The 25,334-nt window shown below is 46.5% G+C and overlaps 1 protein-coding gene across 2 annotated transcripts in view; it reads left to right on the plus strand.

Annotated features, from left to right (window-relative positions):
- Nucleotides 1-25,334, plus strand: part of Kcnh1 (potassium voltage-gated channel subfamily H member 1) — a 322,774-nt gene that overhangs the window by 81,171 nt on the left and 216,269 nt on the right. The window contains exon 6 of one of the 2 annotated variants that reach the window (XM_052738048.1): nucleotides 1,071-1,544. In XM_052738048.1, the coding sequence (XP_052594008.1) occupies nucleotides 1,071-1,544 (474 nt within the window). The remainder of the gene's footprint in view (nucleotides 1-1,070; nucleotides 1,545-25,334) is intronic. The other variant, XM_052738049.1, reaches the window with a different exon arrangement.

Consider the following 25,334-nt stretch of genomic DNA (forward strand, 5'->3'; position numbering starts at 1 on the left):
CGGGAAACGGGCTTCTGTGTGGAGAGTGGTATTGTCTGAGTGCCCTGGTATTTCCAGGTTACTTCTTCCTTTCTAAGACCAGGCACCTAAGGAACAAAGTCAAGGGAGCATCCTGCTGTGTCTTTGTTAATACTCGGTGTTTTCAGAAGCAATTCTATTTGGTTGGTTTTGTTTGCTTTATTCTTTGAGCCGAGCTCCCCTTTTTCGGTGGGAGGGGGACAGGGTCTCACGTGTCTCAGGTTGATCTCAAACTCACTATGTAGCCAAGATGACCTTGAACTTCTGATTTTTTTGACTTCCTCGATCCTTCTCCAGTGTTGGGATTACAGGCAGGGTCCACCACACCTGGCCTCTGTGGTGCTGAGGATCCAACCCAGGCTTTGTACATGTTAGGGGAGCACTCTACTGACTGAGCTACCCCTCAGCCAGCCCCCAAGCCTCCTTGATTGCTCTAGGAAGAGGTCCTTTTCACAGGAAGAGAAATTCTGCCTCAAGCTCAGAAGAGCTCTGTGCAGAGGTGGAGGATGGACTCTCTTATCCCCACCTCTCTTTCTCAGGAAAGGCATCAAATCAGCCCTCAGCACAGTTTGAAGTGATCCTCCACATGCCTATGAGACTGAGCTCCAAGCAAGTACATGTTCTCTCTCCATTGTCGGATGCCCAGGGCCTACACCACACTGTTCCTGGGCAGAACAATAAATATATAAATGCTGGTTGAACAAAGTTGCTTAACTCTCCTGCTCAGCGTCTCGCTTGTCACATAAGAAATTGTCTAGAGGGAAAGAAACAAACAAGGTTGTGTTTAGAAATGAGCGAGACAATAAATGCAGTTGAAGTATTTAGCACACTGCTCAGCTTACAGTCAGCCAGACGACAGGCTGCCATCCTTTCGGTATGAGCACTTCCGTTACCATGCTCACATAAATTCTCCCATTCTCCTTCAGCATCTGTTATCGTGGCTAATGATCTGTTCAAAGAGTTGCGAGCATTTGCCGTTAGCAGATACCGACTGGTAAGATGCTTCTGTTAAACCCTAACCCTGTCTCTCTTGGCCATGTTTTTCTGGACAGGTCCTGCAGCTGGGCTCAGACATCCTTCCCCAGTACAAGCAAGAAGCGCCAAAGACACCCCCTCACATCATCTTACACTACTGTGTCTTTAAGACCACGTGGGATTGGATCATCTTGATCTTGACCTTCTACACAGCCATCCTGGTCCCTTACAACGTCTCCTTTAAAACCAGACAGAATAACGTGGCCTGGCTAGTGGTGGACAGCATCGTGGACGTCATCTTTCTGGTGGACATTGTTCTGAATTTTCATACCACCTTTGTCGGGCCAGCGGGGGAAGTGATATCTGACCCCAAACTTATCCGCATGAACTACCTGAAGACATGGTTTGTGATCGACCTTCTGTCCTGTTTGCCCTATGACGTCATCAACGCCTTTGAGAACGTGGATGAGGTTAGTGCCTTTATGGGTGATCCAGGGAAGATTGGTTTTGCTGATCAGATTCCGCCGCCCCTGGAGGGGAGAGAGAGTCAGGTACATCCCTCAACTCTTGGACCTTGTTGTCATGTCTTTAAAGCTGAATGAAATGGGGGCGGTCAGCACCAGAGTCACCGAGTGGGTGGGAGGCAGCATGAGCGATGACCGCAGCAGAGGGAGCATGTGCCATGGATGCCCTGCCTGCCATTCCTGTCCTTTGGAGGCCCAGAGGCCCTGCATGTCAGTGAGCGGGTGCAGAAGAGACCGAAGGCTCACTCTTCCTCTGTGTGGAGTGCAGCTGCTGGCTCAGAGAGGGGAGGCTGTGAAAGCAGCCATGCATGGTCGCTGTACCAGAGAGTCTCCCCTTTGGCACTCAACTTCTGGATGTATACCTGCTGGATATTCTGAGGGTGGAGCCTTCTCTTAACTACACCCGACGCCAGCTGTGCCATAGGCTATTAACTTGTGGTGACCCATGCATTTCCTCTTGTTCTGTTTTCTGGGTGAATATTGCAATGAGTTTGGAGGTGACTGTTTGCTGGGCTACTCGGGTACATGCTGGGGTTGAATGCGATAGGTGTGGGGTCTGTTGCTTTGGAGTCTTAGTCTTGTAAACACTCTGCAACCATGTAGATTCCTATGCGGCTAGTGCTCAGTGGGAAGTTCTCCTCCATTCCGGATTAAGATAAGGCAGCTTGCTTGATAAACCAGTGTGCTCAGCACTGGGACCTCACTGTCTTAGGTAACAGAGAGGTCAGGAGGATTGACCGTGGTATCTAGGCAGCCATCTGGAGGCTGGGCTGAGACATGACATGCCCTTTAGGGAAGGGAGAGTCTACTCCCATCCCTGGGAGGAAGCCCTGGCTGATGGCATCCCTGTGCCTCTGCATTTGCTGAGTACACCAGCTGCTTCCTGCAGGGAAACCAAACAGCCATGTTACTCTTTGGCTGAGGGGTAGCTTCCCTACCAAATGCTGCCAGGGTTAGAGTACAGAAGACAGAGCTTGGATGCGCACATGTGTTAGATCCAGACCAGCCCTGCTCTGTTGGTGTGCTATGTTTTAAAATCCTTTATTTTTTTTGAAACAGGGTCTTGTGCTATAACTGTAATTAATGAGGCAATTCCACGTAATTTATCTGGTAATCGAGAGAGGTTTATTTCTGGGGTAGCTTACAGCGAATAGGGGTTGGTTACAGGATCCGGGAGAGATGAGGTACCATCCAGCGGAGAAATCTGGCTTGGTCTACCATCCAGCTTCCAGGACCAGGAGGTATCCAGAAGGGGCAAGCACATCAGTCTTAGAAGGATCCCTCTCAGCCACACCCCAGGGGCAGGTCATAGGCAGGTGTGGCAGTTACCTGCTCTTACACTAGGGGCAGTGTTTCAAGGTCAAAGCTGGAACAGCTATCCACTACATTGTGTAGTTAACCTGATACTTGTAATGTAGCTGGCTTTAAACTTATAATCCTCCTGCCTTGGCCTTCTCAGTGCTGGCATCACAGGTGTGTGCAAGCATTTCAAGGGCTAATTCCTGGATGGCTTCTGAGTTTTGCCAGAAGATTACATGAGTCTGGAAAGACCACTTGCAAGCTCAGAATCACCTCTGAAGAGGATGTTGGCATTCTTCAGTGTGAGTTGCAGAGCATATTGGGAGGTGTTTTTAAATCTGGTTTTATCATGGAATATTTTGTTTACTCTGTCTATGTTGACTGAGAGTTTTGCTGGGTATAATAGTCTGGGTTGGCATCCATGGTCTCTTAGTATCTGTATAACATCTGTCCAGGACCTTCTGGCTTTTAGAGTCTCCATTGAGAAGTCAGGTGTTATTCTTATGGGTCTGCCTTTATATGTTACTTGGCCTTTTTCCTTTGCAGCTCTTAATATCTTTTCTTTATTCTGTATGTTTAGTGGTTTGATTATTATGTGGCGAGGGGACTTTTTTTTTGGATCCAGTCTATTTGGTGTTCTGTAACCTTCTTGTATTTTTATAGGCATTTCTTACTTTAGGTTGGGAAAGTTTTCTTCTATGATTTTGTTGAATATATTTTCTGTGCCTTTGAGTTGGTATCCTTCTTCTTCTATCACTATTATTCTTAGGTTTGGTCTTTTCATGGTGTCCCAAATTTCCTGGACATTTTGGGCCATGACTTTGTTAGTTTTAGTGTTTTCTTTGACTGATGAATCTATTTCTTCTACCGTATCTTCAATGCCAGAGACCCGCTCTTCCATCTCTTGCATTCTGTTGGTTATACTTGCATCTGTAGTTCCTGTTCATTTACTCAGATTTTCTACTTCCAGCATTACCTCAGTTTGTGTCTTCTTTATTGACTCCATTTCAGTTTTGAAATCTTGAACTGTTTCCCTCACTTGTTTAATTGCTTTCTCTTGGCTTTCAAGGGATTTACTGATTTCTTCCCATTTTTTGTTTGACTTTTCCTCGATTTCTTTAAGGGAATTTTTCATTTCTTCTTTTAAGATCTATAATATCTTCTTAAAGTAATTTTTATGGTAGATATCTTCTGTTTCGTCTGTGTTGGGATGTTCAGGTCTTGCTGATGTAGGTTCTGATGGAGTCATATTGGTTTTTATGTTGTTGACTGTATTTTTGCACTGGCGTCTACCCACCTCTTTCTCCACTTGGTGCAAGCAGTGTTTGTGTCTGAGGGAGCCTCTCTAGGTCTGATTGATACTCTTGATCCAGTGGGAGCTCTTGGTCTAGTTGATGCTGATGGACTCTTTGTCTCAGGGAGCAGCTCTTAGTCCAACTGGCGCTGGTGCGCTCTGTCTCAGGGAGTAGCTGCAGTCTTACTGTGTGGTAGATGGTGATAGTCTGACCTGTCTTGCAGGAGGTCTGCCTGCCAACTGGCCTCTTAGTCCAGTTGGGTGCTGACAGGCTCCATCTCAGGGAACAGTTGCAGTCTCCAGGAGGTGTTTTTCTGTACAAAAGCATCTTCAAAAAATTTTGTGTCATTGGCTTGGATAATTCAAATGAATTATTATAATCTAAAAGAGCATTTCATATACACATGGGAAATTAAATTTTATATTATAGTGAACAAATAATCCAACTCTTGAGGGGCTGTGAGAGCTCCATGAGCAAGAGTGTTTGTGAAAACAAAAGGACCAGAGTTCAAATCCTACCACACAGGTGAAAAAGAAAAAACGGGGTGTAACTGCATGCCTGTAGCCCCATTGCTGTCTTAAAACATAAGGTGGAGCGTGATAGAGTAAGATACTAGATGTCTTCCTCTGGCTTCTGTGTGCTGTGGACACCTGTGTACATTCACACATACACATATACATCATATGTACATGTACACACACACACACAAATGCATACCATATACACATTGTCCACACATACATACACAAACACATACATATATATACCATGCACACATATCTACACACACATACATATATACAATACATGTACACACATACATATAAATGCACACACTCGCACATGTACACACACACACACACACACACACACACACACACACACACACAGCTACTTAGGTTAGTAAAGTAAGCCATGTGCTATTTATAGCAGTGCTGCTGGAATTTTGCAGCTAATGGAACAGGTCTGCAGCTTCCATGGGCTCACAACAGGAGCTGGCAGAGCTGCAAACATGTATGGAATTGGGCTCCATAGCCTGGAGACTAGCAGGACAGAGAGCTTGTCCTCAGGCACTGTGTGTGCTCAGTTGGGAAATCTTCAAATCCGAGCACCCAGTGATGGCCTCTGATTTCCGGGTTTGTGGGTTGGATTGGTGATAGGAAAGGTGTCTGTTATCTGTAGCTTTGTGTTGGCAAAGGGCTTGGAGACAGCACTCTTACCAACTCATGATCATAAGTAGTAGTTCCTGGCTGAAGGGATCCTGTCAGGGCACATTTTTAAAGCTTTGGATGACTGTTAAAAGTATGCCTTTCACACTAGCTGTGATGTGAGGAGGCTGGGGGTTGGGTCCCAGGTCCTCCTGGCATCACTGTGGTCACAGCTGCAGCCTGGTCCCTACCACCCTGAGTTTCCTACCAGTCCCAAGCCCAGTTTTTCTGGACTCTAAGTCAGTTCTGCGTTGGTCTTACCTCCGGAAGCTCTTTGTAAAGACCAGAGGCCCTGCCTCTGCCCTTTGCCCCGCAGTGCCATGGAGAGTGAAGGAGGTAGGGCGTTTAGCAGACGATGAATGGAGGTAGAGATGGAAAGGACCTCCTGAGCTCACAGGTAAGAAGTACAGGGGCTGCTCTACCCGTGACCTCAGATCACCTGCTCACGAAACTGCCAACGCCCCTCCTGCCCTCCTTCTGTTCTCCCCGATGACAGAGCTGATGAAGCAGGAGCACGCCACACTGACTTCTAACGTGTGTGGCTGCCCCTTGGCTTGTAAAAGATGGAGGAGAATCTGGGCATTGGGTATGGTGGGTATGGTGGTGGGAAGGAGGCAGTTGTGATATTTATCTGATGCCCAAGGAGAGGCAGACCCACTGGTCCCCAAGGCCACCCTTTTGGGAAAAGCTACCATTAACATAATGGGAGGGAAGGGCTGGGCCCGTGGTGGGTAGAGGAGGTTGGGGGGCCATGAGGGACATCCCACTACTTGAGTTAGTCTTGGGGAAAGTGGGGTGAAGTCCACTTAGGCAGTGCTCTGATTAATGGTTTGGTGGCTCACACTCTATACCCACTCTCAACTTACCTGTGAATGAGTCTGTAGCATTACTGACTTAAGACTGTAATCACCCTCTGGTCTAGATTCTTATTCTGGGAGAGTGTAGGAAGAAGGAAGAAACTACTGACTTGTCATTTAAAAAAAAGTTCATGATGTTTAATTAATTGTCTCTGGTGTCTTCTCAATTATGCTAGTGGGCTGTGTGGCAGTGGAGACCACCAAAGAAGAGGGGACATGGCTGCAGTGTTTTTGCTGTGTGTGTGTGTGTGTGTGTGTGTGTGTGTGTGTGTGTGTGTGTGTGGTGTGGTGGCGGCAGGGAGTCTTGGAGGGAAGAGATTGGACCCAGCTCAGGTCTGCATCGAGAAAGAGCTGGACAGAATCGCTAGTGCCTGTGGTCTTGAATCCAGCTTGTGGATATCACCCTCTTGGTGGTTCAAGCCGAAAAATGACCCCTTTGTTTCAACTTGCTTCGCTTATGTAGATGGCCTCCACTTACGTCATTCTCTGCCTGTGGGTGGTCATCTGCTCAGGAGCCTGCTTGGGAATATGTCTGCACATTAGTTCAGTGGGTTAGAGGACAGAAGGTCTGGAAACTGGGTGAGCCGAAGCTTGGAAAGGGCATGTTGGAGCCCTTGGCAGATGGTTGGCCTGGCATGCTTCCTGGATTAAACTGGGGTCATGAGGGACTAAGCTTTCTCTCTCCTAAGAAAACCTTGGTGCAAATTTGCTCTTGCAGTGTGGAAGTGTAGAGGGGAGGAAGGGGAAGAGGGGAAGGCTGTGTGTCCCTGGGTCACTGTTTCGGTGTGCTGGCCAGAGGCATCACCTTTCTCCTTGGTTAGGTAACATACAGCAGCCCAACCAGCTGGTGCCAGCAATAGTCATCAAGAGCGAGGCATGCTGATGATGGCGGCTTCTCCTTATCTTCTTCTAACAGCCCTAAATGCTTTGCTCTGTGTGTGTGTGGGGGGGTGATTTACCACCCGGGTGTGTGACCCTGTACCTATCACTCTGCCTCCTTGGACTTGGTCTGCCCGACTCTGTAGAGCAGGTACTGTCCCTGTCTTGTAAGTAGGGAGAGAGGCAGTCTGTCCTTTTCCCTGGTTCCTGCTGCCTTGAGGTGATGAGATGGGCCTGTGGGCTCCCTACTCCTAAGCTCTGCTTTCTCATGCTGCCTCGCTGGAGAGTTGGGTGGCCAAGAAGACCACATTTTAGTCCCTAGACCCTTGTTACCTTCTATCACTGTAAATCACTGCCACCTGGAAACCACGATAGGTCAGCTTTCTGCTGTTAAAGATGCTGGCTACAGTGTGCCATGGTGGTGTAGGGCTAAGGCAGGGGATAGTGAGTTCAAGGCAAGCCTTGGATACACAGTAAAACCTTGCCTCAAAAACAAAACAAAACAAAACAAAACAAAACAAAACAAAAAAACCAAAACCAAACACACACACACACACACACACACACACACACACACACACACACATACACACACACACACACACACACACACACACACACACACACACACACACACACACACACAAAGGTCTGGCTTTGTGTTGAAAGTCTCCAATCTCAGCTACTCTGGAGATTGAAGCAGAAAGACCATGAGTTTGAAACCAGCCCATATCGTGTAGCCTCGGCTATATAGTGAGACCCTGGGTCAGCCTCACCCCTTCCCTCAGATTGTTTCCTGACCCACCCTGCCCACCCCAGGTTTTGCTGTACCTCAGGCCCTGTGGAGGCCACGGCACTTCCAGTCTTCCACCTGAGTCTCTCCTTGAACACATCTCCTCTGCAGTTCTTCCCACCCTCAGACGGTGAGTCTGCTTTGGTTCTCAGTTTTGCCAATGTAATTGGGTAGCAGAAATCCTTTGTACAGACGTGAAAGGTACAAAGGCCAAGGAAAGGGGAACAGACTCACGAACACTGCAGTATGAGTTAGTGTCTGGGGACCTGCCTGAAGGGCCACTGATGTATACCAAGGAGCTACTACTGTCGGCTGCTGAAACGAGTCTGTCTGCATCCACGGGTCTCACCCCTGCCCTGCTGTCCATGTGCAGGGGACCCAGAAGAGGAGGAGATTCCAGGGCAGAGTCTGCACTGATCCAGGCTGAAATGACCAGCACTCCTCAGTGGTGATTTCCAAAAGTTGCTGTTACTAGGAAAATTGTGGTCTAAGCCTATCATGGACTATTTCAACAAGAAAAGAGATAGTTCATCATGGAAATATGTGGAGGAAACTTAGGCACATACTGCTAAGTGAAAGAAATCTACATTCTCTCAGATCCCAGTGTTAGGGATTTCGAAAGAACAGAAGTGTGGCGAGAGGAGAGAGGAGACTGCCAGAAATTTAGAGGGAAGGAGGAGTAGGTGAAGAGGAGGTCCAGGGCAGAGAGGTGATGCTGTGTGACACTGGGATGGTCACATGTCCCTCAGCACTAGTTTGAACCACACACTGTGCTAGAGAGACACCAGCTGTGAACCTCTGCTAATCGTCAGTGCCAGCATTGACTCCGTGGTTACATCGTGCTGGACCGATGCAAGACATTAACAACAGCTGCCTCTGTGCACTTAGAGCTCCACTCTGCTATAAACTAAAAGTATTCTAAAAACGATGTCTGTAATTAAAAACAAAATACCCCTGTGGTGATATTTTGTTTTACTGATTAATAAATAAAATTTGACTGAAGATCAGAGGACAGAGCCAGCCACTAGATTAAACGTAGACGTCAGGCAGTGGTGGCACACACCTTTAATCCTAGCACTTAGGAGGCAGAGATCCATGTGGATCTCTGAGAGTTCAAGGCCACCCTGGACTACATGAGATTAATCCAATTTAAAAGAGAAACAGAGCCAGGCATTGGTGGCACACATCTTTAATCCCAGCACTAGGAAGGTTGAGATAGGAAGTGAAATGGCTGGGCAGAGAAAGGCATATAAGGCGGAGGAGACAGGAACTCAAGGCCTTTTGGCTGAGGACTCAGGCATTCAGTGTGAGGATTCCTGGAGACAGGATCTTTTCTTTTCGGCTGAGGAGTTGGCGAGGTGAGAAGTGACTGTGACTTGTTTCCTCTGATCTTCCAGCATTTACCCCGTTATCTGACTCCAGGTTTTTATTATAGGACCATTTAGGATTCACCCAACAGACCCCCATTGCTGTGATAGGATGCAGGGTTGGCCCGTGTTGCTGCAATTCAGAAAGAAAAGCCCAGATGTCCTTATACCTGCTTTCCCTGGGCAGCAGAGGAATTATAATGAGTGTCTACTGAAAAGAAAGGGCAGGTGAGGGCTGGGAACCAGCCACAGATGGATGCCACAGTGCACACCTGCCTCATGTGTGTCCAGAGTCTGTGGTGAGGAAAAGTGGAGAGTAAGCTGAGAGGAACCGAGAGGTGTGGCTGTTTCCTGAGGAGAGACCATCCAGCCAGGTCTTGGCGCTGCCACCAGCCCCATTATCACCAGCCAGCCCTGCACACTTGCCAGTCACTGAATCACACACACACATGCACATGCACATGCACACACACACACGCACACGCACACATACACACATACACACAGACAGACACACACACATGCACACATGCACTCATACACATACATACAGACAGACAGACAGACACATACACACACACACACACACACGTACACGCACACATACACACAGACAGACAGACACACACACGCACACATGCACACATACACATACACAGACAGACAGACAGACAGACACACACACACACACACACACACACACACACACACACACACACACACACAGAGGCTACTCTGGCCCCTCAGCTCCAAGAGATGCCCACCAACTCAAAGTGAGCACTAGGAACCAGGCTGGAGAGGTTAGCAACACCCTGGCTGCCCCCGGAGCACCAGCATTTCTAGGACTTTCTCGTGGGTGTATGAACTCAGCAGTTTTGTTTTTGTTCCTGCTTGTAGAAGGAAGGACAGCAGGAGGGACAAACAGCTTCTTCAACAGGGGCTCCAGTGGAAGTGCCAGGTTCAGGTGCTGTGCTTGGCACAGGGCCCATGGAGTGATCCGGTTTTGATAAGAGGGCATTGAGAGACATATTGCTCTGTGGCCTGGAGTCCCTCCTCTCCTCTCACCCTCCTTCCCAGGCTCATTTTTGACCAGCCCACATTCTAGTACTCTTTCCATTTTCCACCATGATCTCGGTCTCTGCCTCCTTCTCTGTGCCTGTGCCTGTACCTGTGGGGTTTATACACTTGTGAAGGGTCAAGCTGCATTTCCCAGCCCACATGGATGTGTATAGCTAGCTGACCTGGCCCATCTCTTTGAAATGCCAACCTTTCTTCATTCATCTTCAGTCTAACTTTCTACCTGCCACTCATCTATACAGGCATGGATCTCCATATAACACACGTCTCTGTAAACATGGACCTCTACCAGTCACACATAGGCATGGATCTTCACCTGTTACACATCTGTACAGGCATAAATCTCCACCTATTACACATCTGTACAGGCATGGACTTTCACCTGTCACACATCTGTACAGATATGGATCTCCATGTGTCACATTTCTCTGCAGGCGTGGATCTACCTGTCACTACCTACCACACATCTGTATAGGCATGGATCACACCTGTCTCATGTCTATGCAGGAAAATATTTTTCTGGACTCAGTTTAATCACTGATTTCTTCATATGTATACAATTTATTTACATTTCTTCTGTATAAGCAGCTTATTGTGATGTTTGCTGTAGTTTTGTGATGCGTTTTAACATTGCCTCTATTTCTTAAATGGACAGAATTTACCAGCAAGGCAGTTAGAACTGGAATATTCTATTTTCTCTTTTTAGATTTTAAAAAGTGTGTGTGTGTGTGTGTGTGTGTGTGTGTGTGTGTGTGTGTGTGTGTGTGGAGAGAGAGAGAGAGAGAATTCGAGTGCCCCAGTCCACAGTGCAGGAGTTAGTTCTCTCATCCCACTGTGGGTCCCGGGGATCAAACTAAGGTGCCAGGCCTGGCGACAAACGGCCCTTGTTCTGAGAGATTTTTGTTTGTTTTTTTTTTGTTTTGTTTTTTTGTTTTTTGAGAGATTTTTGAATTGCGGACTTAATGCATTTAACAATCAATGACCAATTCAAATTTCTGTTTTGCTCCTGAACTTGGCGATGCTTTTCTTCTTGCTCTTCATCTCTTTCCTTCCTGCTCTCATACCTATGTCCAAGGACTTTCTCCCTGTGTTGTTAATGATTTTTGAACAAATACATTTGTTTTAGAATTTAAATTTTATATATTTTGGGTGATCTGAACCTTTTAACATTGTGAAATGTATCTGTCTGGTAATTTTTATTTAAAGCTGTACCAGTATTTTTTAGTGCTTATGTGCTGTGTGTTCTTGTCTATTAACATGAACCTTTGCTGTATTCTGCTATTTAGAGTCCAAATCAGGGTATTTTTATTTATTTGATTAATCTGTTATTATTGTCATCTTTTAATGCCTGTGGGTGTTTTGCCTGCATGTATGTCTGGGCACCATTTGGTGTCTGGTGCTTGCAGAGGCTGGAAGAGGGCATTGGAACCCCTGGAACTAGAGATACAGACACTTATGACCAGCATGTAGGTGCTAGGAATTGAATCCCGGTCCGCCAGAAGATCAGCCAGTGCTCTTAACTGCTGAGCTATCTCTTTCTCTCTCCCGCTACACTGACCTTTTTTTTTTTTTTTAAAAAAAAAAAAAAAACAAACATCAACAAATCAATGAGAAACACCTGCCTTTCACCCAGAGCATGAAGCCACCACTTCGGTGCCTCCAGTACGATGTTTCAGCTTCTATCTTCCATCTTGCTACAGCTCTCATTTGTTCTATGTACCCCACTTCCCATATTTTGTGGAATTTCTTTGTATTCTTCTCATTAATCTTTTATTTTCTTTTATTCTTTTAGTACCACTCTGAACATTCACTTTTCAACTCCTACTGTGAATTAGTGTTGACACCTCTTCCCAAGTGTTACAAGGACCTTAGGATATTAAGAATATTTGCCTCCCAGTCTGATGATGTGCTGTTGATGTCAAGTGTGTGTCCGTTGTTTTATGCAGCACACTCACTATTATACCTGTTACCTTCTCTCTTGCCCCCCTCCCTTGGCTATCTTCTAACTTCTCTGAGGTAAGCCTCCCGTCCTACTGAATGCTTGTTAGTACCATTGAGTCTGCTGTTGAGTTCTCTCATGTTGTTTGTCTGAAAATATCTTTATTTTATTTTAATTCTGTAAGATGTTTGCACTGTTTATTGGATTCTAGCCTGCTGTTTGGAAATACACTTCTCAGTCTCTGCTTCTGTTGTTTCTTAAGAGAATTCAACCCTCATTCCAATGCTTGTTTGGTTGTAAGGACTGCCCCCCCCCCCCCACCATGTGCTTCTTTTTTTTCTTTTTCTTTCTTTCTTTCTTTCTTTCTTTCTTTCTTTCTTTCTTTCTTTCTTTCTTTCTTTCTTTCTTTCTTTCTTTCTTTCTTTCTTTCTTTCTTTTTTTCTCTGTGTAGCTTTGTTCCTTTCCTGGAACTCACTCGGTAGCCCAGGCTGGCCTCGAACTCACAGAGATCCGCCTGCCTCTGCCTCCCGAGTGCTGGGATTAAAGGCGTGCGCCACCACCTCCTGGCCCCCATGTGCTTATGAATCTGTTTTCCTCTGTACCCTTTAGGGTAATATGCTTGGGATTGGCCACGTCTGTCAGGGACCTACAGTTTACACAGACACCAGTCAAGAATAATGAAGCAGCAAGGGACAGCATGGAGTCTGGATAGGGACTGGGGTCAGGGGCTTTGCTGGCCTTCACCTGGAGTGGAGCCAGCCTTTTACTCAGAGCCAGACACAAAGAAAGGCGTGAAAAGCACATTAGAGGAGTGTTCAGCCTTGGCTGAGGGTCGTGGGTGGCCTGTGGTGGCTGCAGGAGGCAGACAGCCTGCTCCTCTGTCCCTGCTTCTCCCGTGGGCCCCTGTAATCCTCACTGGTGACCAGAGACCAGACAGAGCGGGGATAGGTGCCTCACAAGGGTTTGCACCTTCCCGTGGGAATGGGTGGATAGAGTTTTTACTGTGTGAATCTTATCCAGCCCTCTGTCTCTTTCACTTATTTATTTAAAAAGTGAATGTCATTTTCAGCTCATGGGCCCTGAAAGGACAGACCATGGACCAATGTGGCTGACCTCCCTTACAGCTTCAGGCACTGGTCATTTACTCCTCAAGGACAGATTAAGCCTTCACCTCTATCCTCCATCTCTTTCACTCTCTCTTTGTGTTTTCCAACCCTTTGCTTGTCCATGCTTGATTTTTCCCTTTTCTTTCGACTTTTCCTCCTGCTTTCCCAGTTTCTTCTTTTCGTTTTGCTCAATTACTTTTAAAACTTCCCGTGCGTTCTGGTTTTGGTTATTGCACGAGTGAGTTTCTGTTACTATGACAGACACAAATGCATGGGCTGCTAAAGGGAGCCTTAGTTTGGCCCCAGTTCTAGAGACCTAAGTCTGAATCATGTGGCTCCACTGGCTTGGGCCTCTGGGAAGGGCCCAGAGGGAACATATCTTAGTGAGAGAGGGGAAGAGCGGGGTAGGGGAAGAGAGACCTCATAGTCACCTTCAAGGTGACTACATCCCCAGGATGACCTAAGGACTGGCCACTAGGATCCTCCTCCTCCTCAAGTCCCACCTCCCCAGTGCTATCTGGTGACAGAGCCTTACACAAGAGCTGTGGGACATCCAACATCCAAACCATAGCAGTTCTTCAGAGTTAGAATTGCCACTTGGCCTATTTTATACTTTAAATTTTCTCCTGATATTCTTGATCCTGCCTTTTATCTTGTCAAATACATGGAGTATAATTATTTTAATGTCTTCTTTAAATAACCTGCAGTCTAGGGTCCCTGTGGGTCTCTGCCTCCTCTGTTCCTCTCTGTCTTTGATTGTTCATATCGATTCTTTTTCTTATGTGACGTTTAACTTTGATTATGTACTGGATGCTCTTTGTGAAAATTATAGAAATATTTTAGAGTACAGGCATCGTGTTTCTTCAGAGAATATCCAATTTTTTCTTTTTTCTTTTCTTTTTTGTCCATAGCTGAGAACACAGGAACAGCCTCTCTTGAATAACAGCCCCAAAGCCCTATGGCAAGATCTTTTTCTAGTTCCCTTTAGACTAGCTGAAAGGCAGTGTAGTTCCAGCTAAAAGCAGGGCTACCAGGGCCCTGCTCGTCTATCACCTCTAGACTTTTGCCTATGTTTCCTTAAATCCAAGAAACTATCAGAAGCCTTGCTCAGGCCTCCAGCCTCTTAACTTAGTCCTGGAACTGGCAAACGCTCCAAGGCAGAGCTGCTTGGCTGGGGCTGCACCCTCTGAGTATGCGATTTGGCCGCAGTTCCCCGCTGCACTGCCGGCTTACTGATGCATTCAAGCTGATTTAAACGCCAGTGTGCAGGCTCTTCAGTGTTATCAGTGAGAGAATTGATATGAGTTTATTAGCCTACTGTTACCAGAAGACGTCCGTGATTTCTTAGGGAAAAGCTTTTGAACTTTGTATTCCTGCTGCATTAATCTGCATCTTAAAAGTCTTGATGCATGCCATCTGCAGGCCCATCAATAAAAGTAGAAAAGTGTGCAATGGCTTATGTTGGCTTTCTTATAGCTTGCCACTCACAGTTATTAATTAAGAAGCATTGCCCATTACACAGGTCAAAATTAGAACCCTGTTGGTCTCCTGTTACCCCATCACTGGGCTGCCTGGTCTGAATCTCTTGCCTGGGACAGGGCCTTTAGCAGTTGTGTGTAACTCACTGTGGCTCACCTGGGATATTGGGGTGTGGTGATGCTCACCTTGTGGGGTGAGGGAAAATGAGAGACATGATCGGAAAGCAGCCGGTCAGTGCCTTGTAGCTAGAGTTTTCCTGCCTGGCCCACAGTCAGGACAAATCTCTGACACCTGCCAGTCCCACAGCCGTCAGACCCAACCAAGTAAACACAGAGACTTATATTGGTTACAAACTGTATGGCCATGGCAGGCTTCTTGCTAACTGTTCTTACAGCTTAAATTAATCCATTTCTATTAATCTATACCTTGCCACGTGGCTTGTGGCTTACTGGCATCTTTACATGCTGCTTGTCCTGGTGGTGGCTGGCAGTGTCTCCTTCTGCCTTCCTGTTCTTTCTTTGTGGAGCCTAGTGACTTTCTCTACCAAGAACATGGAAATGGGCCCATTCTTTAAGGCCTTCAGAAATGCCTGGGCTAACAGGGATTCTTCTTGTCTGCATGACTCTGGGTATTAATGACTTCTCTGGCTGCTGTGATAAAATACTCTGAAAAATGCAACTTCAGGATGGAAGGTTTTCTTCTAGCTTACAATTCAAAGTTATAGTCTGTTTTGGTGGGGAAACCACAGCAGTGGGGACCCAAGGCAGCTGATGTGTTGCATCCACAGTAAGGAAGCAGTGAGAAGTGAATACCCGTGCTCAGGTGGCTTTCTCCTTTTTATACAGTCTAGGAATCCAGCCCATGGAATGGTGCCACTCCACAGTGGGGTGGGTCTCCCGATCCCAGTTAACCTAAGCAAGATACTCCTCACAGGCCTTACAGATGCTTCCAGATCTCATCAAATTGACAGTTCACAGCTGGGATCAGCTATCACGCTCATTATCTTTAGTATTTATGTGTATGTATGTATGAATGTCTGTATATGCACCACATGTGTGCAGGAACCCAGGGAGGTCAAAAGAGGGCGTCAAGTCCCTTGGAACTAAAGTTACAGACAGTTGTGAGTCACCATGGGTGCTGGGAGTTGATCTCAGGTCCTCTGCAAGAGCAGCAGGCACTCTTACCTGCTCAGCTCTCTTCTCCAGCCTTCCACACTCAGTATCTTTATGTTATTGTCATAACATCTTATGCGGTTCGCAGTGGCCAATCCCAGCACAGAAGAAAGGGACTGTTGTTGCTTCGAGACCATGGTGCTTGGTTCTCACAGATAGCAGGCACTTGACTACCGACAGGATGTTGAGTGAATCAAGATCACACAACAGTAAAGGTAAATAAGCCTGGGAAATCAACTTTCTCTTTTCATTAAAACGCTGCCTAGTTGGAGATGTCTTCCCTTGGGTATGATTGGCACCAACCTTTCATCCACGGGGACTTGGTTTCTTTGCTGGGCATACCAGCCATTTTGTGTTTTGAGTTAATCACTGTTATCCTTTTAATTATTTTATTTCCTTTTAAAGTTTAGAAGACTTTATTCTCTCTATACATCTGTATATTTGTTTTCATATCTATTCTATTCTTCAAATTTCACAAAAAGCCTTCTGAATACAGGATTCTGTGTATGTTGTCCGACAGTGACTTTGTAGATGGGAAATGGTTGGGGACTTGGTCAGAATACAGCTCGTCTCTACACTCGAGGTTCTAGACCCACTTTAGGTTTCCATGGCGACTTGTTTAGCCTTGTGATCTCTGCCGTGTAGGGACCCAACTGGATAATTCCGGTTTCCGTGGAATTATCAAGCCCCTACCAGCCACTGCATGCCACGGATACAGGATCCAGAAGAGGGAGTTCTCTGTGGAAATCACACCAGAGGGTGCTGGGATGCTAACTTCTCTGGGATTTGTGTCAGATGTATCCTCCCATGCACAAGAGAGTCTATCAGTGAGACTTAAGCTTGCAGACTAGTTGCTGTGTGTTTCTGGGCATTGGTTAGGACAGAAGGGAGCACTGACCATTGATGCCAGAGGCCTTGTAGCAACTAAAGCCTGAGTCTTCCTTTAAGAAGCAGTTTCTCCATGTGTATTGGGAAGATTTGGAGACAAAGATCTCAGTGTTGTTCATTCATGGACTACATGAGTGTCACACAAATACTGAGTGCTGATCCAGTGTCCCACTGGAACGTGCAGTGGCATGCACGGCTGTACACACACACTGAGAGTTAACACACAGGTCCAAAAGGCATACAGGCGTACTCTCCGAGTTGAGAACCGATCCTCTGTCCCAGCAGACTGCTTCAAATACCACGACTCTGCTCCCTGTGACATTATGTTTACATGTTAACCAGAATAAGGATTTGAAAGTAGTGTGTACATTAATAACTGCTACAATTGTGAGGGCACATGTGGGGGTCACGTGGGGGTCATTTAGGTGGGGTGGACTGAGTGAGCTTCGGGGAGTGAGAAGACTGCTGTCGCATGGATGAGATCCAGGCGGGGACTTCTGATGGTAGTGTGGGTGGCAGTGAAGAGAAGAGCAACCCTCTCCCCAGTGATCCAGGGATGGACCCGTGACAGTAGAGAGGATGCCGAGCGTTAATGTCAACCTGTGTAGAAGTCTGTGGATCGGTTTGTGATAATTCAGAAAAGACTGGAAGCCTTGTTAATTGACAGATAAAGACAAAACAGAAGACCGGGGTGCCATGCAATAAAGGGAAAAGTCGGTTGAGTTTTACAAAGCCAGATCCTTTGAACTAGGTGTATACTGATGGAAACGATCCATTTGTGTAGAAAAGCCAGCAAACAGCATGGTGTCACAGAGGAGAGGACAGGACGCTGCAAATGCTTCCAGTTTAAATATGTCATGGAGCCCCTGTGTCTCAGTCCAACAGACATCTGTAAAGAGGAGCGTCTAGAATAGCTGAGGTAGCAAATGGGCTTTGTGTTTCTGGGAAAAGGTATGGCACCCCACCCCCACCCCACACCCCTATGACTCCACGTCTGTTAAGTGGTTTATTGATCGAACAGCCCGGAGCAGCAGCTGTGAGTTCAGGGTTCAGGGAGGGCTAGAGGACATGGTTTCCTCAGGTGGATGGGTTGTGAGGAGGTTGGTGAGAGAGGCCCTGCCAGAGCAGAATCAAACAGCATCACTGCTGACTCTGCTAACAGTGGGCGAAGCCACAGTGGCTGTGGCTTCCTGTGAACCCAGTGAATCGTGGGCCTCTAGTTCCCACCGAACCTGGGCTTTCAGGTTCTCTGTGTGTAGGTGAGTGTATGCACGCATGAGTGTATGCACATGTGAGTGCCTGCATGTAGAGGTCAGAAGACATCCTCAGATGTTCCTGGGGTGTCTTTTACTTGGTGTTTGAGACAGGATCTCTTAGTGGTCCTGAACTTTGCCTGGTAGGTTGGGCTAGCTGGCCTGGGAGTTTTAGGAGATTCCTGTCTCTGCTTCCTATCTTGTTATTGCTGGGAGTACAGGGGGGTTGCCATGCCTGGATTAAAAAACCAAGAAACAAACAAACAGCCCCATGCATTCTGGGGATTAAACCTGGGCTCTCACACTTGCAGGGCAAACACTTCACCTGCCTAGTCATCTCCGCAGCCTCCGTGTCTTACCTTTGACGAGGGTAATGAAGCTGGGTAACAAGCAGGCTGGCGCAGTGCCCAGCATGTCACCATTAGTAACCAGTACTGCTAGTGCTGTCCTTAGTCCAGGATATGATCCAAAAGGACAGTTGCTGACCTCAAGGGACACTCGGGTTCAAGAAGCACTCCTGCTGGAAAGCTGCCCTCTTCTGAAGGGACTGGCGGGCGTGGGCCGCTGACAACAGCCCCGCTCCATCATCCCTGCTGGAGCTGCAGGTGTGGGGGGGCTTGGGAGGAGGGAAAGCTTCACTCTCAGGAGTGATTTACATTGGAGCCAGCTCCAAAAGCCAGAAAAAAACCCATGGTGTTGTAGGTTCATTCTGTGTCCTGGTTCTTTAAAAGTATTTTTTTTAAATCTCACGTTAATTTTGGCTGGCAAACTGTTGTATACATTTATGATGTACAGTGGGATGTTTTGATAGGCATAAGTTGGGGAACAATGAAATCAAGTTTGGTAATGTGTCTATCACTTGATCTATTCAATTTTTTGTGTATGTGGATGTGGGGGTGTGCACATGTGGGTGGAGGTGTGTGTGTGTGGGTTCAGAGCACAGCCTCTGCTGGTGGTGCTTAGAGAACTCATCTATGTGCTCTTGAGGCAGTGTCTCTCATTTCCTGGAACTCACTATGTGACTCCCAGGGACCTTCTTGTCACCTCCCGTCTTGCAAGCTGGGATTATAGGTGCATGCTGCCATGCCTATTTTTTTTTTAAAAGCCATGGGTTTTGGGTGTCCAGAGTCAGGCCCTCATACATTTGAGGGGAGTACTTGGCTCACTCAGCTGTTTCCCTTGCCCCACTTGGTACTTTTTCATAGTGTGTGCATACAATGTTTTAGCCATTTTTAGTTGTATAATGCGTCATTATTAATTATGTTCACCATGTTGTCCAACAGGTCTTTAAAACTAAGTACACATACCTAACTGAAGCTCTGTAGCCATTGGCCAGCACCTCCTGATGCCCTCCACCCACCCAGAACTCTTGTCTTCTCCTCTCTGCTGCCCAGTTTAGATGTTTGATTGCATGTCGACATCTTGCACTCTTTGTCCTTCTGTGTCCCGCTTATTTCTTTCCCTAACACCCTTCATGTTCATTTATTTTGTGATGACAAAAATCCTCCCTTTTAAAAGGTTGTGTGCTATCTAGTCCTCTGTTCACGGTGCCTGAGTTGATTTACTAAGTGGGCGTTGTGAGTGAACTGCAGTGAACATGGCTGAGTCTTGTGGCCGTTCTGCTGTTCATCTTCGGAGGACTTCTTTCTGGCTGTAGGCCTGACTATTTATCAGAATCACCCAGATTGCTTGCCCAGATCTGTATTCGCAGGCTCCACTCCATCTGCCGAGTCCGAGTCCTGAGGCTGACGTCTTCAGCAGTCTCCTCACGCGGCTCCTCTGTCATCCTCCCGGCTCCTGATGGTGGACCAGCATCTGGTGTCGCCTCAGGTCCTTTGGACATTTTCCCATTTGGATGGATGATAGAATCCCTAATCTTCTATGCCTCATCTTGGAATGTCTTTCAACTGACCTGTTGGCCACACCAACTCTTCTCTCTCATATCTGTGAGCTCCCGCAGCCTTCAGTTTTGAATCAGCTCACGTCTCCTGAGGAGAGCCAGACTGTGCAGCACCAGAAACTTTCTCAAGTCCTCACTGTGTGTTGCTCTGCGGCCTCCCTTACTTGGTGGCTGGGGTAGGAATAATCACACCACTTTAAATAGCCACCATTTATCTAGCATCTAGATGATGGTGTCAGACATGTTCTGGGCTTAGTGACCTACTCTTGCCATCTAATTTAATGTTTTTCTCTATAGTTCAATGGAAGAAACTTACCCCCATTTTACATAAGTTTTAACTGTCAACCTAGATGCACCTGGGAAGACAGTTATTTACTTCACATTGGGCTGTGGGGATTGTTTTGATTGTTAATTGATGTGGGAAGACACAGTCCACTGTGGGTGGCACCATTCACTAGGCAGGGTGGCAGGGGCAGGGTAGGGGGGTGTCCCAGACAGTGTAAGAGAAGAGAAAGCTAGCGGAGAGCAGTGAACAGGCGAGGATCCATGCGTTTATTCTCTCTCTGCTCTGGACTGTGGATGTGATTAAGTCCCAGCCTTGGCTTCCATTTGGTAAAGGACTGTAACCTGGAACTGTAAGAATATAAACCTTTTCTCCTCCCAGTTGCTGCTGTCACGGTATTTAATCACGGCCACAGCAATAAGACCAGGCAGGCTGCATGAGCAACGTTCGCCTGCCCTAAATCCTGGCGGTGGTGCAGGGAGTTAATTTTGTATCTCACCCAGTAGAGGTCAGAGTAAGGGCCACGGTAGACCATCCCTCTATGGCCTGTCTCCTCAAAGCCCATGTTGGAACGACAAGCACAGACTGCCCATGTCCCTGTGGAGGTCTGAGTAGACTCCATTTTATGGTGCTCTAATACTTAGTATTTTTATATCCCTTTGAAATTTCATCCTTGCTTCTCATCATCAAATGATGAGGAACCTGCCATCAGCAGAGGATACCTTGCCCAGGGCCATGTCCCTTGGGATGCTGAAACAGTAGCTTTTATGTGTTAGTGTGAGTCTCCTTATTCTGCTACAGTTCCCTGTGGTTGGCATAGCATGAGTAACTGGAATGTTGAAGTATTCCTTCTTTTTCATTTTCTCCGAAGACCCACAGTCCTCTCTCTCTTAGTGGGTAAGGCTCATAGCCCCTAGTGCTGTGGCTTAGTCATACTTCCTCATATTTGCAATTGAATTCACCTTCCTTGGTATGTAAATCTGTAGAAAAGGCTGTTTATAAAAGGGCACCTTGACAAGGCTATAACTCCAGCCTGATTTGAAATGCTGCTGTAATTAGTTATAGGTCGACATTAGCTAAATTGAATATAATCCATCACGCTTATTGGATATGGTAGGGAGATATAGACCCCGAAGGATCAGCAGGAAAGCCACATTAAGTATAGATGAGCTGAGCATTTGCCTGGACAGCTGCGTGTACAGAACAGGGTAGCCCGCTCTGTACCAGAACAAGAAACAGGAAGCTGGGGAGAGAAGGCACTTAGACATTAAAAAAAAAAATTGGTTGTGACAGCATGCATAAGTCTCATACAATCTCAAGGCAATTGAAAATCTCAGCATGGAGTGAGGAGGGACATGAAGTTTCACCCATAGCTAAGGATCTGTGTCAACTGATAAGCTTCGGAGAATGGGAGAGTCAGTTTTCTTTAAGGGTGTGGCCCCTGGTAGGTTGACACACTCCAGTGGATGACACCATCCATACCCAAGAGTGTATGAGCAGCACAAACTGGACGTGGTATTTTCCCCCACAGCACACAAAGTTGGTGGGTAGGGAAGGGACAATGGTTTGGGGGAGGGGGTTGAGTACATTAAAATACATTTTATGAAATTCTCTAAGAATTAATAAAAGCATTTAAAAATTCATTCTTGAAAAAGCAGTATAAACTGAGAGCAGTGTGTGTGTGTACCCACGCGTGCTGTGTGAGTGCGGGCACACAAGTGTCATGGCACTCTTGTGGCTGTCAGAGGTCTTCTCGCTTCTCTCTTTCCACCTTTACATGGGTTCTGGGAATCTAACTCAGGCCATCAGGCAAATGCTTACCTGCTGAGCCCCCTTCCTGACCCATGGGACTGTTATTTAGACCAACATTGGGTTGTCTTCTCAGAACTAGGTCCTGGCCGCTGCTTTCCTGACGGGCCTTGGAGGTTAATAGAAATGTTTGTGTACAGTGCTTATCGGTCTTTTGTTCTCACAGAATACAGTTCCAACGTTGGTTCTAGAATTAATCACTTTGATGACTCATTTTGTCTTGGGGTAATGCTTTCTGAAGTCCTACTTCTAAGTATTTACCCTGCCTGATGGAGCTGGGTATCCTAGGTGATGTCTCCTCACAATGGACCTGTCTTATGTGCCCGTGTAGGTTTATTTTAGATTCATCTCAATTCTTAAGTAGTGCTCAGCATATCTTACAATCATAAAGCATTTGCCACTTTCTACAGCTTTTCATTAGCTGTTGTTTAATTTTATTCCCATCATCTTTGTGGCTGTTGAAAGTTTTATGAGAAGGGAAGACGGAATGAGAGTGGTCAATCTGTTTAGTCTTATCACTGCTGGGACTGCAATGGATGCCTTGTCCTGTAGATGGATGTTCAGTTCTGGTCCACTCTTTGTTTGAAGGCAGCTTGAATTTTAAACCATACCTGGCAGTCTACAACCTCAACAACAGACTTACCACACAGGTGCCCACATGTGTTCTGTGCCCGCAAGTATGCATTCACATCAGTGTTCTGGTGTTCCCACACCCTCTCCACAAAACCTTAAAGCTTAGTTCCTGATTTTGTCTCTAAACAGTCTCCTCTTTGAGAACTGCATGGAACATGGAGGCAGCTTGGAGAAAGGAAGCCATTCAGGAAAAGCTCCCTGGGAAGTTTCCCAGCAAGCCCTGCCCGAGAGACTGGGAAGCTGGTTCTGTTTCTGCCTCACTGCAAAAGATGGATAGACTTTGGGCAACTGCTGCACAATTCCAGGGCAGAACCTGGTTTGAGGTGATATTGTTGCTAGTAGAGATAGCATTTATAATTAGACAACCAAGAGACTGTAATATTCGAAAAGTCTCCTGTGTTAATGACCCGATTCACTCGGAACAGTCACCCCTGCTCCATCATTAAGAAGGACAGACTTCTTGTTTCATACTGCTGCTGTTTCTCATGTAGCCAGTGTATGATGAGGTGTGATTCATCCTTTGTTTCTGCAGTGAGTCACTCATGCACTGAGGAGGCCCTTGGACTAGTTCCCAAAGCAGTTATGTCTCTCAGTGCTGTGACTCCTTTCTGACAAGCATGGATGTCCCCTGTCCACTCTGCCTGGCCCGAATGTGTGAGTACTGTTTGCCCGGACCTCAGGGATCTTGAAGGCTTTGTCTTGGCAACTTTAGTATGTTATGCCCACTCACGGAGTGGATTTCTTCCAGAAGGTCAGATGTTTGCCACACAGAGGGTGGAACACAAGTGTTGCTGTTGTGGGATGTCCGTAAAATGTTTTCTTTTTCTCTCCCCACCCCCTCTCCTATCCCTCCACTTTCCCTCCTCCCACCCCCTTCCCTCTTCTTTCTCTGTTGTTGTTGTAATAAAATCTCTACTTGTATGCTAGGCTGGCCTAGAACTCATGGTATTCATCTTGCCTCGGCTCAACCCACTGCCCAAGTGCTAGGATTACAGTATGAACCACCATGCCCCAACCTACCTTAGTCATACCTGTGGAAGACTTTTAAGGTTATAGGCTCTAGAGCCAGAGGCCTTAGATGCCTCTTGTGCCCAACTTTGGCATTTTGATGTGTTCTATATATGAATAGAGATGCCAATGCACACTGGCTCATCATTTAGTTGCTTTCCAGGATGCATTGGGCACCACCCTGTCTGGAGAGCCTGGGGTTAGAGAAGAATGGCCTGTCTCCCAGTCACTGCCCTTGCCCTACTGTGCTGATCTAGGTACATCACACAGCTGCTCAGCCATCGACCAGATCGCCAAGCCATCTTTTCATTTTGGAAAATTTCCATTTCAACCTTTGCTACCATTCTTTCATGGATGCTGCAGCCTCTTAGTTTATGGGACTTCAACCCTAGTAACTTCCTAGGTTGACTGAGTCAAGGCATCATGTTGTGGACAGGGGACATGTGCTAGGCACCAAGTCACTCCATGGTGCCACGGTACCACCAGACCTCATGCTGCCACCAGCTAGTTCTAGGAAGATTGCTTGAGGTGTGTGGGTTCCTGCAGTTCCTGTGGTGAAGGTGATCTTTTCTGTCTGTCAGTCACTGCAATGTCTTGTCCACTTGGCAGAATCTGGAATTACCTGGGAGATGGGCCTCTAAGCAAGCCTGTAGGGAGTCATCTTTGTTATGTTCACGGATATGGGAAGACCCATCTCAATTGTGGATGTGACCATTCTAGGTTTGCATCTGAGTCTGTACCCTTTGGTCCCGCTTCCCATTTCACATTGTATTCACAGGGCAGTTGTCAGAAACAAAATCCCAACTAGAAGAAGCTGCTCCAAGGATAAGTGAGCTACAAATGTTAGGATTACAGTATGAATCACCATGCACCAACCTACCTTAGTCATACCTAAGGAAGACTTTTATGGTTATAGGCTCTAGAACACATAGATGCATAGAGCGCATTTACTCTAAACTCCCAAGGGAGCTTAGCCTTTTGTCTATATTTAGACATGATCTCTCTGTGTAGCCCAGGCTGATTCCCCACTCTCCATCCTCCTGCCTCAGCCTCCCCTGTGCTGGGATTACAGATGTGCATCACTACACCTGGCTTGGCATCTTTTGATAGGTTACAAACTGTGCTAATTTATACACAACTTCATCTGTTAAATATTTCATCAGAACCTGTTGATAATTTCTTTTCCAAAGCTATAAATACCACAATAAATAGAATGGAATTGTATTGCATTTAAAATTTTGGATTTTATTAGTGAATTGAATATTGCTTTCTGACACCACAGGGAACCAAGAGAGCTGGCCCATCCAGATCTTGGGTCTTCATGGGTCCTCTCTCAGCTCCACCTTGTAGGCGTGACTGTTACCGAAGCCTCAATGGGGGTGGTACTTCCAGGTCAAAGCTGGAACGGCTGCCCACTACATCTTTCTCTTCACTTCTTCTTAGAATGAATTTAACCCACTAGGCACTGGATAAATGTCATTTCTCTATGTATGTATAGTGTGGGCTAGAGATAAGAAATTGGGGAATCAGAAGTTCTTATTAACTGGTTTTAATGGCAAATAACTGAAAAAT

Source organism: Peromyscus californicus, unplaced genomic scaffold, assembly GCF_007827085.1.
Source record: "Peromyscus californicus insignis strain IS unplaced genomic scaffold, ASM782708v3 Scaffold_14__1_contigs__length_90479793_seg_2, whole genome shotgun sequence".
Classification (NCBI taxonomy): Eukaryota; Metazoa; Chordata; class Mammalia; order Rodentia; family Cricetidae; genus Peromyscus; species Peromyscus californicus.